Source organism: Pogona vitticeps, chromosome 2, assembly GCF_051106095.1.
Source record: "Pogona vitticeps strain Pit_001003342236 chromosome 2, PviZW2.1, whole genome shotgun sequence".
Taxonomy (NCBI): Eukaryota; Metazoa; Chordata; class Lepidosauria; order Squamata; family Agamidae; genus Pogona; species Pogona vitticeps.
This window is the reverse complement of record NC_135784.1, coordinates 176749570-176765004: the sequence shown is the minus strand read 5'-3', so window position 1 is coordinate 176765004 and position 15435 is coordinate 176749570. Positions and strand designations below refer to the sequence as shown.

Sequence of the window (15435 nt, the reverse complement as noted above, 5' to 3'; positions counted from 1 at the left end):
ATAAAGATTCACAACAGGATGTTGTAATGCTGTCTGTGAACCTAACATGGGGGTGGCTAGGTGGTGGAAGAAACTACCCTTACCCTTTACACAAGTTGACACTATAACATCTCCCTTCACTCCCCTCTGTATTTACCCCCTTTCCCTGGCACAGTGCCTCCGTCCAGTAGTACAGCCCACCCACCTGCGCCGCAGCCCGGTGGTCCCACCCTTGAAGGATTCCCCTAGGATAAGAGGATGCGCTCTGGAGAACCACACCAGCTGCAAAAGAAAGCCACTGCTGTTCTCCAGAGAGTTGGCCAGGCCCAAGCGCATTATTCTAGGGCGCCTTTTCTCAGAGTGTAGTGATAATACAGGGGTGAACAAAGCGCTAGTCCCCACAGCTCTTTTTCAGCCCCCATAATGACATTTCGTGATGTGGGGTATGTGTGGAATCTTGTTCTCTTGGAAGATGCAATGGGCTGTGATTTTTATGGGGGAGGGGTGCTAGCCGGATATGAGCATCTCCCCAAGTCAAATCTAGAAGTGGTTGTCCAGACGCCTGTGTTTTCAGGCTGGTCAGGTTAACTGGTTTTCAGACATTTCTGGGCCTGCCACAGGGGCTGGAAATAACCACTTGGTTCTAAGCTGGCTAAAACTGCCCACCTCTAAAATATGCAAAACACTAGATGTAATGAGAGGGAGGGTGGGCCGTGGGAGACCCCACCCTGAGGCCTCACTGAGGTAGGGAACTCTCATGGGTCGGGAGCCGGAGGGAAACTCAACTCACCACCTTTCTACTCTGCCAACTCCTACAGGGGATTGGCCCTATTTCATACAAGGGCCAACTTGGATTCAAGTTTATATGCAGGACAAGGGTTTGAGGGTTTAATATCTGTATGGGTCGTGCTGGCCACATGACCACGGAATATTGTCTTCAGACAAACATTGGCTCAATGGGTTGGAAATGGAGATGAGCACTGCCCCCTAGAGTCGGACATGACTGGACAAATTGTCAAGAGGAACTTTTACCTTTACCTTAATACCTGGACTGCAAAGCTTGAGACCAGAAACAGATGTTACCAATAGCCCATAATTACAGCTGAAAGCATGTTAATATTGGGGAGAGTGGACTGAGTTAGCCTTTCAAGTTTAAGAAATTAGATTTCAATGGAATCATGTGATTAAGTCCTTAAGAAGAATCACCAAACAAAGAAGGCTAATTTGTATATGTCCAGAGGGGACAGAAACTCCTACTAGGATACTTTCATCAGTTAAAGATTTTCTAATTATGGTCAGTCTAAAACATTTGCTTTTTACCCATAACTGTAGAATGTGACAGAGCTACAGTAGGAGAACACACAAGTGTTCTTAAGGGCAAACATTTCAGCAAGTCATTCACCTTGGATACCATTTCCCAGATAAAGCTAATGTTCATCCTATGTATTTACAGGGTTTGATCCAAGAAAAGAGTGTGGGGATTTATTGATGTAATCCAACCATTGAATTACAAAGCACTGTAGACAGCTGCTGCAAAACAACAGCACCATGACAAAACAAAGGAACAGTAGCAAAGAACAAGAAGGTCCCCTAAGCCCTGGAACAGGAAGCTCCATGGTGAGAGTGGTGGTCGTGGTGGGGAAGGCTGACAAAGGGTAGCCTCTCTGGCCTCCTTCTGCACCAAATCTGCTTCAACAGGACAAGGAACCTGCTGCCCTCCATGAACATTTTTGGTCTCACTGTACTGTTAGCAGACAAAAAGCATAACTAGGAAGGGTCAGCTATATAACAATTGGTCGAATTCCATTCCAGATTCCTACTTAAGATACAGGTGGTCCATGTGGGGGACCCACCAGATGCAGCTCACATCAGTCCCAGCAGGTACATCAAAGGGTGAATGATCCAGGGGAGCTGCCATTCCTCAATCTTCGGAAGGCTGCTGGTTTCCCCATCCATGTTTCAGTCACTGCACGAAGAGCAGAGGTTCTGGACAGGAGAGCAGCTTTCCTTTTGTGTTCTGCTACGGTCGATATTGCACCTACCTTAAATGTCCTTTTGGCCGCTTCTCATTCACTCCAGCCTCTCGTTCATTCCCCATAAGGATGAACCAGGGCTCATGACCTGAAAGAAAGCACAAGCGGGTGTGCTCTACGAAGCACACAAGAGATCCCCTTTTCTTCATACATCGACCACGTAGGGGGCCACGAGCTCCAGGTCCACAACAGACTCTTCCAGTGGCTGGTCAACATGGAAGTCCCGCTGGTGCTGAGGTCCCTGGCGGGCCTTTTTGCCCCCACGCTGGGGAATGGGCAGCTCTGAGTGGTGTGCAGGCAGCGGTGGAGTGAAGAAATAAGGGTGCAACAGCGCCTGGGGAGGAGAAGTGAATTAAAATGGTGTTGGGGCTGCATGACATGGTGTCCAAAACATTGTGAATACACATTCGTATTCAGAACTGTACTGTATCAATACACAGGTGTTGCCTCTCCCTCCCTCTCTCCCTCCCTCTCTCTCACACACACAAAATACATTTTTGTTTCCCTCAGTTGCCAAATACATGCATGAACCAGAAGTGGATAAAATGAGAAACACCAAGTGTTTTTGAAAACACAATATCCACCGGCCTTCATCAGAGCAGCCAGTGGTTCAGTGGTAGGGGATGATAGAACCGGTAGCCAAAAGACGTCAAGGGCCACAAGTTGCCTATCATTGCTTCAAATGTTCGCACACAAAGGATGAGTAGGAGACCCTCTTGCTCTCTCATGAATGGAAGCAGATAGCCCTTGGCACATCGAAGCAAGGCCTTATTGATGGAAGGATCTAGGAGATCCCAGCCATGTTGTTGTTAGCTGAAAAGATCCTGCAACTCTCCCATGTTTTCCATTTATTTTGTCCACCATTTCAACTACCAGAAAAAAAGAATCTCTCTCTCTCTCCCTATATATCTAAAAAGACAGAATAACTACACAACAGTTTTAAATTGTGAAGGGCAGGAAGCCTGTGTCCTGAAGCACCCTCCCCACTTCATCCCACTACAGGTCACCCTGTCCACCACAAAAATACCAGTCTGAGGTGCCCTCTGGTGGCGTTTTGGAACAAAAACAACTCCTGGCCTGAAAACATTTTGATGTAATTTGTATCAACACAAAGATATACAGTGGTGTCTCGCTTAACGAGGATAATCCGTTCCAGCGAAATTGCTGTAGAGCAAAATCCTCATTAAGTGAAATAAAAAATCCCATTGCAATGCATTGAAAACCCTAATGGGCTGAAAACTCACAGTCCAGCGAAGATCCTCCATAGGGGCGGCCATTTTTGGTGTCTGTAAAGCGAGGAATCCATCCAAAAACACAGCGGGGAGCCATTTTACACAGTGGGCAGCCATTTTGAAGCCGCCGATCATCTGTTTTAAAAACATCGTCTAGTGAAAAATCAGTTCCCGAAGCAGGGAACCGATCGTCGGGAAGCAAATTTTGCCTATTAAAACATCATTTTGCGATCGCAAAAGCGATCACAAAAGTCATCGTATAGTGGTTTCGTCGTTTAATGAGGCAATTGTTAAGTGAGGCACCACTGTACTACAGAACCAAGGTGGTTCAAGAAGGTCTGTGTTCATTTTTTATCAGATTTCAGAGCCCTAATTCTGCACACTCCCCGGGCAGCACATTCAATGAAGACAACTGGGTTCTCTTGGTGGGCAGATGCCCCTTCATCCATTGCCTAAGACCTTCTCTGCACTAAGCACGGAGGAAAGCATCCAGGGCACCTTCAAGCAGACCAGCCTAAAGGAACCTCCTGACACGGGCCAACCCACTGCCAGGATTACCAGTGTTAGTCTTTTATCTGTTGATAAGTGGAGAGCAGTTTGATGGACTAATTACATATTTTTTTTGATATAATATTTTTACCCCACTTCTCAGCCCAAAAAGGCTTCTGGACCAGCTTATAATTAAAAAGACAACCTGTTCCTCTAAGTGAGCGGATCCCAACCTTGAGTAACCCAGATGTTCCTGGACGGCAAGTCCCAGAAACCCCAGCACAGTACAGCACAGCTGGTGGTGAAGGCTTCTGGGAGTTTTAGTCCAAGAACACCTGGGTTACCCCAGGTTGGGGACTACTGCTCTAAGTTTACAATCAACAGAGGCATGTGATATAAAAGGAAAGAGGATGGGGAGGAAATTAGGGTGGAAGGATAGTATTCTTTTAACAGAACTGGTAGAATGGTTCCACTTTTCATCTCTCTCCATCTTATTACTTGACTGGTGGCCATGAAAAGGAGAGGCACCTTTAGGAAGGCAGAATTTCAGCAGGGCTGGTGGGATTTTTTTTTCAACTGACCTTAAGCAAACCATGAGATTTGGGCTACTCCAAACTTTGGTCTGGGCATGTTCCAACCCAACAAACTAAATGTAGCCTGCCATGGGTTAAATAAGCCACTATCTTTTGCTGCTTGCCTGGGAATACAAACATAGGTGGTTTAAGAAGCTCCTGGTGAGCTCTCAGACCTGGGTGTTGGGTTGCACCGAGCTGGGAGACGCACAAAACACTTCAGGCCTGCCTTACTAGCCAATAATTCTTTCATGCCACCTGAGGTGAGGGGAAAAGTGCCATGCCAACCCATGTTTCAATCCTGTCTGCTGCCATTCTTTGTATTATTGTTTTATATGTTTGAATCTGAAAACTGCCCAGAGTGGCCTTAGTGGGTGGTATAAAAATTAAACATACAAACAAACAAACACAACACCAGTCTCACACTTGGGGTACAGCAACAGAGGCCTCCATGGACAGCAGGACTAGCAAGACAAAAGGGTCAGGCCAGGCCCCAAATGTCTAGCTCTGAAGAGCCCTTCTTCAGAGTCAGAATTAAATATGGGGCATACACAGTCTCTCTGGGCACTCCACTCCCAGTACACAGCTCTGAGGTCTCCTTCACAGCTAGGCACTGGAGGCCTGGCCCACTCGTGCTGCTTAACGAGCAGCCATTCTGGTGCCTCTACAGCCATGTCTGTATAAACCCCGATGCGCTCCCTACACATTTCCTTGTTTTGTACCTTGCAGAGGATTTTGGTTTTAGCAAAGGCCTCGGGCTAGAAACCACCACTCCCACTCTCTGTCCCTTACCTGAGCCGCCTGCACACGCTGCTTGGAAGGATAGACCAGGAACTGTTTCAGGAGCTGCACAGCCTGTGGGGAAGCATCAGGGACCACTTGCTCCAGAGGAATGGGCAGCTTCTCCTTGAAGGAGATCTTGTTGTAATCGGGCAACTCGGTGATTTCCTGTTCACCCCCACACACACAAAAAATGAATGGGATGTAAATAGGGAAACTCAGCCTTTACCTAGGCCTCAAAAAGCTATATTCCTATCACACACACAAAAGGACTGGTTGATCAATCCCTACTAAAACTCACCGGCCAGATCTTCTGGTTAGGTGTCCCAAGCACTCGGAGGACGCAACATAGCTGTTCGATATCATTTTCTCCAGGGAAGAGTGGAGAATTGTTCAGAAGTTCAGCAAAAATGCAGCCCACGGCCCTGGTCAAAGGAGAAAGGGTAAGTAGCACAAGGTAAGGAGGTAAGGGTGTTGGAGAAAAATAACAACCTTGCATGCTTACCAACACTAGCTAGAGGTGTGTCTGAGGCCCAGAGGGACTTTCTTGGGCTACAGTGACTGCTTTCCTTTCTCACTAACCTATTAGCAAAGTCCTTAGTTTTTCCAGGCTTGAGGCAAGCCACTCCCCTCTACCAGTCTGCCTCCACTTGTGTGTTTTCTCTCTTCTTCCCTGACCATTGTTGACAGTACGCATCAGTACTCTCTGCTCCTGACCTATGCTATGCAGATGCAATGGCACTGTGTGCCTCCCCACATGGTTGTAGCTGCAACATCTTTTAATTCATTTATGCTTCTGATTGCAACTCAAAAATCTTTTTCCTTTTTCTACCTTAAGCTAACTGTATAGTGGTTATTACTTACAAGGGGGATGGGTAGGAGGCTGGGATTTTTGTTATACTCTCTCCACATTTCCCATTTTTGTACCTCATTCTCTGCTAACAAAAGGAATCCACCAAATTTCAGAAAATATGTAATAAAAGGTTCAAGGTGGAAATGATGGATCATTATCTAACCAAATCCTTACTGGAATTCTATATTGCAAATTGAAGCCTGATCAATCATGATCTTAAAGGTTTTCCCAAACAAATGTCATTCTGAAATCTTGATTCCTTCCTGAGCTTCCTAGACTGAGAATTCTGTCAGTGAAATAAATTTAATTTTGTAGGTTGGATGCCCTCAGAGAGGCAAAGTAATTGCTTCCAGTGTGTCTGATACTTCTGATGATATGGGAGTTTACTTTACAAACTGAGACAGGTTTTTCTGCAGTGGCTTTGCCTAAACCACCAAATCCTTTGAACAGATCCTGAAAGCATTTGACATGCTCAACCCCCCCCAAAAAAAAAACACAACACAGTTACACAGTTCTCAGAATAAGCTGTGGGGAGATCCATCCTGGTTAAACCACATTACACTTACAGAATACATGTGCCCACAGGCTCCTCTTGTGCTCCAATAAAATGTTGGTTTTTACTTATGCAAAAGGAATTCTACGCTGACCCAAGCACTGCCCAAAACTCCTCTATGTGTTCAGCAGGCCCAAAAAGTGGATCATGGGCAATAAGCCACACTCAATAGAGATAGTGGAGCTGACTCTTAATTCATATCTGCAGGGTTTGGAATGGTTGCCCTATTACCAGCCCTATCCTCTGTTGATCGCATCCAGGAAAGCTACTGCTTTTGCTTAAAAATGGCAGTACTCACCACTTTTCAGGGCTATCCAAAAAGCCTGCAAGTCTGCAGAACACTCCAACAACCAACAATGACTTAATGAAGGCTCCCCATGGCTAGGAGCCAGTGTGTCAACTGTACGAATGGGATTTATGAGATCCTGATTCTAGCTTCTACTGCAATATTGGATGAATCTTGGGCCTTTCACTCACTCATTCATTCACTCACTCTCCTCCTCTCTCTCTCCTACCTGGCCTCTCTTAGAGTACTGCTGTGAGTATTAAATGAGGAAGGAAAACACTACATGCCCTGTCTTGCTCTTAGTGAAGGAAGAACAGTATACAAATGCAACAAACACATAATACAAATAAATGCTAGACTAAGAAGTCTCTTATCAAGAAAAGGGGGTGATTTCTCACCTGTATGAAATTAGACCATTCTTTCAACTACTGTCATTCCCATTATATAGGCACTTAACTAGACAAGGCATATAAAATTGTTAGGGGAAATAGTTGGGTTCCCCTAATATTTTACCAATAGTTGCAGCTTTAATAGGATTGGATAAATTTTCCACATTCAGGAAGGAAGATCCTTAGAATAGCATAGAGGGGAAGATCTTACAGTCAGAGGTGAAAAGAGTGCAACTATTCAGATATAGCTGGACTGCAATTTCTAGCATTCCAACACCATCTATAAGACTGTGCTGTGCCTAACCTGCCTTACAACAAAAGGCAAGACAAAGATGCTCACCAGAGATCCACACCTTCATCATACTTGCGAGCACCGTAGAGGAGTTCAGGTGCCCGATACCACCTGAAAGAATATATCACAAGAGTTAAAACTTTAAGGGTACCCAAACCCATTCAGCTCCACTACCACCTTGCTCCAGCCATCCACCAGGAACAACCCCTCTCATTACCATACGAGTCACCGTTCCTGGCAAACTTTCTGTTTAAGCACAACTAGACTCTGAAGCCTTTAATGCCTAAGCCAGGCTTCAAGAGCTTTGAAACGAGTGGAATGGATTTGGAAGATTCTTCCTTTCTTGGTTTATTGCTCAGGATATATCCCTGCTCATCCCTACTCACCTGGTGGCTACCTGGTGGCTATACAGCCTCTCCCCATCATTGGTGAATACCCTAGCGAGACCAAAGTCTGCAATTTTCAACTGTCCTGTGGAGCTGATCAACAAATTGGCTGGTTTCAAATCCTGAAAAGAAGAGGCCAACAATAAGAAGCATCCCCAGATTTTAAGAAAATTGAAGGATTTCATAGCACTCATGGGTTCAAAGGAAAATAGTGCAGGGATCTTGTGGAGAAGAGAACCACCTTATGGTCAGAGGACAGCACAGCTCACCCGGTGCATAATGGAGTTGGCGTGGCAGAAGGCCACTCCTTTAAGCAGCATGAGCATATAGCCTTTCACTTGGGCATCAGTGAGAGGCTGCTCAGAGTTGCGGATCACCTCCGACAGATCAGATATCATGTATTCAAAGACCAGCACAAACCCTGTGCCATGAGGGAAGACATCCTTCAGTTTCACCACCTAAGGAAACAAGAGGAAGGCAGTACCATAAGCCCGGAAACTTTCAAATATGTAGAGGCTAACGGACTGAACTGAAGTCAAGAAGTTTTCCAGATCAAATCTCATCTCAGTCATATATTGATTAGGTAGAATTATTTTCGTTGAACCACTATCTCAGTATCAGCCGATCTACTTCTCTAACATCACACTGTCCTATTTTACAAGATAGTTTTGAGATTTGCAACGTGATAATGTGTGTACGACACTGAGGAGCACTTGAAAGCGTTGCATAAATGTTAAGGTAATCATGCATCTTGAGCAAAGCTCCCTAACAATTTGTTAGAAGAACTGAGGGATTCCCGAGTTCTGAAACCATCAATCATATCCTAAGGAAAGTCTTGAAATGTTGTATCTGGAATAAATTCTACAAACTGGTGAAATATGACTCAGTTGAAACATTTTGCCCAATTTGAGTTTTGAGTCCATGCTTTTCTTTCTTTGGGAAATTTGGGATCAGTGAGAAATAATGCACACGTGGAGAACACTGCTCCTTGCAAACTTCACAAATGCAAAATATTCCCATGAACAGCAATAACATTCCACTTGGAATGATAAGCTATGCTAAATGAAGAAATCCCAGATCCTGTACACAGCAATTATCCCATCCAACGGCACAACAATTTTTTGTGTGTGAAAATTTCAGAAAAAAATAATTGTGTGTTCTCAGATCCTTCCTATATGGCAGAAACTGGATGTTTATGAGAAGAACAAATAGAGATTTTAAAGGTGCTGCTTAAGCTGCTAAATCCATTGTTAGTACCACTTAGGGAAGACATTCACCCATTTAAATGAGTGGGACTCACTACTCACAACTACTCAAAGTCTTATTAATTTCAACAGACCTGCTCCATAATTTTTCAACAAGCCCCATCCATTAAAGATAGTTTCTATTCCACAATGGCTTTGATATGGATTTTCAGAGATTCTGACCATATTCCTATACTCTGAATCAATACACATAAAGTGGTAGACTTGCTTTCTTCTTTTTGTATCACAAGAAGCTATACTGAACTCATGAAAACTGCTGCCACAAGCAAACTCCTGTTTTAATGTAGCCCCTTAATCTCTCTTGCACACACTCACACATTTCAAGAAACTACTCACATGCTGATTTTCCTCAATCTCCTGCAAGGCTTTGATCTCCCGGAGAGCTTGATTGGGGATCCCATCCTCCAGCTTGCGAAGAGCCACCTTCTTCAGAGCAACAGTCTCACCTGTCTGGAGAGAAAGGCAGCAGAGTAAAACCAAAAGCAGGTACTGTTGTTGTCCTCTCCTCAAAAAACTTAAGAAGGATACCAAGAGCTTACAGCGCTAGCCTCCGGTGGCCAGACGTAGCCAACTTACTTCTATGTTCTTTGCTTTGAAAACAATGCCATGGGCCCCTTCTCCAATTCGGCCAAGGATGCTATATTGGTCCATAGTGCTCCCTATTAGTGGAAACAGAAACATAGCCTTGAGTGTCCATTAGAATGAAATGCAACTGAACATCCACATGTACAGCTGATCTTTTACCATTTATGTCACCCTCTTGAAAGACTCTACCTAGGTCTGTACTATTTACTCTGATCTGAATTTGGATCAGCTGTGAGATTGCAGCTTCTTATAGCCAGATCGGTACTATATGTTTAAACTGCTGCATATATGGCACTCTGGGTTGATTACAGGATTGCAGATTTCACTAGCTATCTCTGCACTACATATTTAAACTGATTTGAGAATGGGCTCTCATAATACACTGAAAAGAAACTGTGACTCCATCAAGAAATACAAACAAGAAACTTGTAGCACTGTCGCAACATTATAATTCCAATTTGGGAGTGGGCTCATAGTTACATATTTTCTTTAAAAAGATCCTTTATGAGAAAAGTCCTTGGGGCAACCAGTTTGTACTACTCTGCTCTACAAGACCACACACATCAGAAGCAGAAGATGGGCGCCTTTAATGGCTGAAGAGAAAGATTTCTGCTAGGGGACCCCAGCTCTCCCTTTAACTTCGTATTTGAGGCACTTCAGGAGGAAGTTCCTTATCCTGGCCCACATCGAACATGTTCAGCACCCAAAGTGTGTTGTGGAATATGGGCCGCAACCGATGCCTAATGGCCTGTTTTGCCTCTGCACAGAGAGGTTCCTTCTTACTCATGGCTATCAACTGTTTAGAGAGCAATCCTCCCAAAATACAAGTGGTCCCTCATAAGACAATGTTAATTCGTTCCGCGAAAATTGCTGTCTTGCGAAAACATCGTCTTGCGAAATGCAGTTCCCCACTGGAATGCACTGAAATCTATTTAATGTGTTCTAATGGGGGGGGGACTGTTTTGCGAAGCATCGGTCTTAAAAAAAAAGTCTTGCAAAGCACAGACCCAAACATTGTCTAGCGAAAATCGCCCATAGGAAAAACCATTTTGTGAAGCGTAACAGAGATCGCAAAAACCCATAGTCTTGTGGATTAGTCCCGCAAGGCAATCGTCTTGCGAGGCACCACTGTAAAACATATGTGCTTATGCTAGAAAGAAGAATCTGTGAGCTGTGGTCCAAAAAACCCTAATTTTCCAGGTGTAGTCCAACATCCTGTTTCTCACAGTGGCCGGTCAGGAAACCCACCAGCAGGCCATGAAGGCAACGGTGTTCCGCCTCAGCGATTCAGCATCATACTTTCTTAGCACATGGCAGTGGCCTTCCAAGGAGTGTGAAATCGGAACGGAATCTCTCCAAATATGATTGGAATACAACTCCCATTATCACTCGATATTGGACATCCAGAATAGGGTTGGTGAGAGCTGCCGTCAAATAAAATCATTTCAACTTAGAGCTAGCAGGCAGCTTTAACAGCCACCTATCCCTAAGCTAGGGATGTATTGAGCAGACAACTTTATTCCTTCATTATAGGCAGTATGACTGCTTATAATGGGCAGTTTTTTAACTGCTGTTAGCTGCCCAGAGTATGCACTAGATTGGTGCGGTATAACTGAAATGAATAAAATAAACAAATAACTTGCCCTTCTGCCCCCCCCAAATCTACTGCCAGCCAATTTCGTTGGATGCCCCCTCTCCAATACTATGAAAAGGGGGCAACAGACTTTCTGCCCCAGCCTCTGTGCGGTACCTGACCTTGTCAGCCTGTATCATGCTCCCCAATTGCTGACTTTTTTCTTAAAATTAAAAGATCCTGCCACAAGGGGCGGGGCCCACGTAGTCTTCCGCAGAAAGTGCTCCCTCCCCCCACACACACACACACTCCGCGGCTGTGCTTGGATTGCAACTCTCCCCATCGCTCACCATGGGGGGCGGGGGTTGTTTTGCAATGCAATGCAACAAAACCGGGAGGGCTACACGTCCAACACTCCCTCCTAGTGCTCTGCCTTTCTTCCAGGCCCCCCCTTCCCCCCTTTTTTGCTGTCCTTTCTGCACCTCCCCCACGCCCACCTCCCACCCCACTCAGTTTCTACCCACCATACAGCTGCTATAGGCACACAGCCTGTGTACGCAGGCGAATTTTAAAGTCAGGGGGGTGGCGACGATTTCACCACAAGCAATCACAACAATCCGCCCCCGCCTTTTTTTTAGACACAGTCCTAAGAGTCTCGATGGTGCCCCTCGACACCCAAGGGAAAAAGTCGCGCTTATTTAAAAAGCGAGGACACATAGGTAACCGAGGAGACCCGCTTCGGGTCCTTCTTCCCGTCATGCACCGCTCTGCCGGCTCTCTCTCTCTCTCTCTCTCTCTCTCTCTCCTCCCCCCCCCCCCGGAATTTAGGGAAGAGTTTGGATAGGGCTCGACCAAGACTTTAGGTTCTTCACCGCAGCTTGAGCAAGGTATACAATAAGTGACTTTAAAACCAAAATCCAAAAAAGGTCGAGGCAGGTTGAAAGAAAAAAACAATAAAGATGAAGCTAGCGAGGGACTGATTATTCATTTTTCATACCTGGTGTTCGTGTTTGGCGCTTACTTTTCGGTGCATGCACTTTAGAAAAAGCCCATGTTTTTTTTTCCAATAGACAAGACGGGCAGCCGTGTCCGTCGGTGGCTGCAAAAAAGAAAATCTCGCCGCCTTAGGGCTTCCTCCAGGTTCAGGCCTCGATTCTCCTCTACCTTTCTTCGTTGGAAGGAAACCTCTGCACGTGGCTCACTCAAAAAGAAACTTCCTTTTGTGGGCTACAACTTCCATACTCCCCAAACAACTAGACTGAGCTTTTCCCCCTCTAGGTTCCATGTATAGTATCCTGGACTGGACCAGTGCTGGCCTAAAGCATTTTTACGGCCTGATTGGGAAGGGCAAGAAGCTACTCTCGTCTCCCTTTCTCGCAAACAAGCTGGAACAGATTGCCCGTTTTAGGGGGAAATTCTTTTAACAGGTGCGGGACACGGTGCTTTTGATCATTTGATTGTACTTTAGTTAGAGCGGACTTTATTTGTTTTTTTAATGTTTAACTTATTAGGTTTTTAATTCTATTCTTTTTAATATTGTGAGCCGCTCTGGATCCCCTTACTGGGAGAAAGGCGCCCTATAAATAAAACAGGCAAACAAATGGAAGGGAATGGCTGGAGCACCCAAGTAGAATAGCCAGGGGCCTGTGGTTGCTCAGACCCCGGAGTCTGGCAAATTCATTATGGCAAGAGCTTGTGCCATGCAGCGATGAGACCATCCATCCATCCACCCCGCTGAAAACACATTTGGGGCTGAGCGCCTATTTTCCCACTTCCGCCTTTCTTGCTTCGAGCGCTGACGAAGTTCTAATCAAAACCGGAAGTGATGTCTGAATTCCTTTCTAAAAGGTCTCTTTGCCTTGATCAAGGTCTCGTCAGGCGGCGAGCTTGTAGGGAGAAGGACGCGTTGCTAGGCTACTCTTAGCCGATGCTCCCCGCCCGGCCGAAGTTACTCTTAAAGAGACCAAAAATAAATTTCGGAACGGGAGAAAGCGCCACAATACTTTGGGTTTCGCACCGAAATGGATGGATTCGGGGTTCCCTCACTTAAAAAAGAAAAGATTCTTCTCAATGGATTTATCGGAAGGCTTTTAACAGCTTAACGCATGGCAGATTAAGAAGTGGATCTGCTGGAGTGTTCCTGTTTCTGCATTTCTATACTAGGAAATGCTTTTCTTACTGAATATCAGCCTCTGAGAGCTATTAAAGATAAATCATCTTCAAAGGAAAATCAATAGCCATAAAGTGTTATTATTAGCCCTAAATCTTGGAGAAAGATTGGATTATAACAATAAATAAAAGTGAGAGTGTCTAGGGCAGGGCCCTCCATTGGCCACGGTTCCTTGGGTGGGAGCTGGTGAGTTTCTCAGTGAATAAAAGTAACCTACATGCTCTCTGAAGCAAAGTTGCGCATTCTTATACTGTATATACATTTGCTTACCACCTTTCCCCAGAGGGATTGGAGTGGAATCATGTTGAAGGCTGTGTCTGGAGTCCCATTGTAGGAGCACAGGCATGATGTGTTACCAATGTCTTCGTATTTCCCATGGGTCTTGAGAGGCCAGATGTATGACACAGCACACCCTTATTCCTCATTACAGCTCTTTCTTGCTGCACATTAAGTTCACACTACAAGAGGCCAAAAGAGACATGGCTCCACAGTGTATACCTAGTCATCTAAGTCTGTGGTTCTTAACCTTGGGTTACTCAGGTATTTTTGGACTGCAACTCCCAGAAGCCTTCACCACCAGCTGTGCTGGCGGGGGTTTCTGGGAGTTGCAGTTCAAAAACACCTGAGTAACCCAAGATTAAGAACTACTGGTTATGGTCCCTTTCTCTGGGGTTTCTGTACCTATAGTACATAATAATTGGTTTCGTAAGTGTAACAGGCTCCCATCACATCCTGTAGCCCATTGAAATAGTACATGGTCAATATGAGGTTGCCTTGTTACAGGCAATGCCTATACAGTACAGATCTCATAGACCTTGGAAAATTATGTACTGTACCAAATTATTCTAAAACACAACTCCCTGCAAACACCTTTCCAATAACTGGTCATTTTTAGGAAGGAAAAGGAAGGAAGGAAGGAAGGAAGGAAGGAAGGAAGGAAGGAAGGAAGGAAGGAAGGAAGGAAGGAAGGAAGGAAGGAAGGAAGGAAGGAAGGAAGGAAGGAAGGAAGGAACAAAAGAACGAACCACCCATAGTATTTTTCAGAGTGACTCATTATGTTTTGTTACTTTTGCATTTTATTAGGAGATGAATTTGGATTAATAAAAGAATGGCATAAATTAAAATTTGCAGACATTCCAAAAAGTTATTCAAAAGTAAAGAGAAAATGTAATTGATCTACCGAATGATACATTAATGGTGTTCCCAAATGCACTTGTTATATATAAAAAGTAACATTGTGGGTAACATTGTGTTACTTCTAAGCTCTGAGAGCTCAAGGCAGAGTATGTAACTTCAGCATCCAAATCACCATGGGCAGAAATGGTAATATGCATCCAATAGTCAAGGCTAAGAATGAAATGGTAGACCTTGTGGAACTAATTAACTTGCCACCTGGGAAAATGTAGCAAGGAATAGTTCATCACTGTACAACTTCATTTCCTTATTTATCACTTCTTGCTGGCCATGGCTATTACTGCCTGAGGGCTCCATCCTTGATGGTGTTCTGCAAATACACAAGATCTTGAGCTAAATGCAATATGATGCCTTCACTTACAGGCAGTATCCTGAATGTGTCAGGGTATAATTCAAAATAGCTCAAAGGTTACTAAGCAGTTCAGGCCTACATTTCTTTATTTGTAACTTGGGGTCATCGCTCCTTTTGTGTTACAAAAAACACACCTTTTTTTTAAACTGGTGGGAATTATTGCCTCATTTTTAATGACACAGTTATGGATAGACATGATATGGAGTAACTTTAGGTCTTTTCAATTCGCTTGTTTGTTTTAATTATAATTTTTGTTTCTGTTCTCTATGGAAGTTCTGTGCTGCTAAGGAACCAGAAAGATGTAACCACCTTCAGTACAGCTGAGCAGAGAAATACCATGTAGGTCTGGTTTCATTAAAATGCAGTCTGTACCTGCTGGGAGACACCATGTCTCTTATTATTGCCTCCTGTGTTCAAAAGCAGCTTGTGAGGCTAAAAGAAACTGCCTTGAG

General features: G+C 44.6%; 1 protein-coding gene across 5 annotated transcripts; it reads right to left on the bottom strand.

The window, feature by feature from the left end:
* Positions 1-1434: 1434 nt before the first annotated feature.
* Positions 1435-12381, bottom strand: CDK20 (cyclin dependent kinase 20). 5 transcript variants are annotated; one of them, XM_072991360.2, is made up of 10 exons: positions 11792-12042; positions 10943-11118; positions 9686-9768; positions 9446-9559; positions 8114-8302; positions 7845-7966; positions 7507-7569; positions 5387-5510; positions 5098-5253; positions 1623-2346 (listed from the first exon to the last, which is right to left on the bottom strand). In XM_072991360.2, the coding sequence occupies exons 3-10, from the start codon at positions 9758-9760 to the stop codon at positions 2158-2160; spliced, it is 1032 nt and encodes a 343-aa protein (XP_072847461.2). In that variant the 5' UTR covers positions 9761-9768; positions 10943-11118; positions 11792-12042; the 3' UTR covers positions 1623-2157. The 5 variants fall into 5 exon arrangements, with proteins under 5 accessions (XP_020669984.3, XP_072847461.2, XP_020669983.3 ...); XM_020814325.3 differs by lacking the exon at positions 10943-11118 and having other exon boundaries at positions 1435-2346; XM_020814324.3 differs by lacking the exons at positions 10943-11118; positions 11792-12042 and adding an exon at positions 12265-12381.
* Between the last annotated feature and the right edge of the window lie 3054 nt (positions 12382-15435).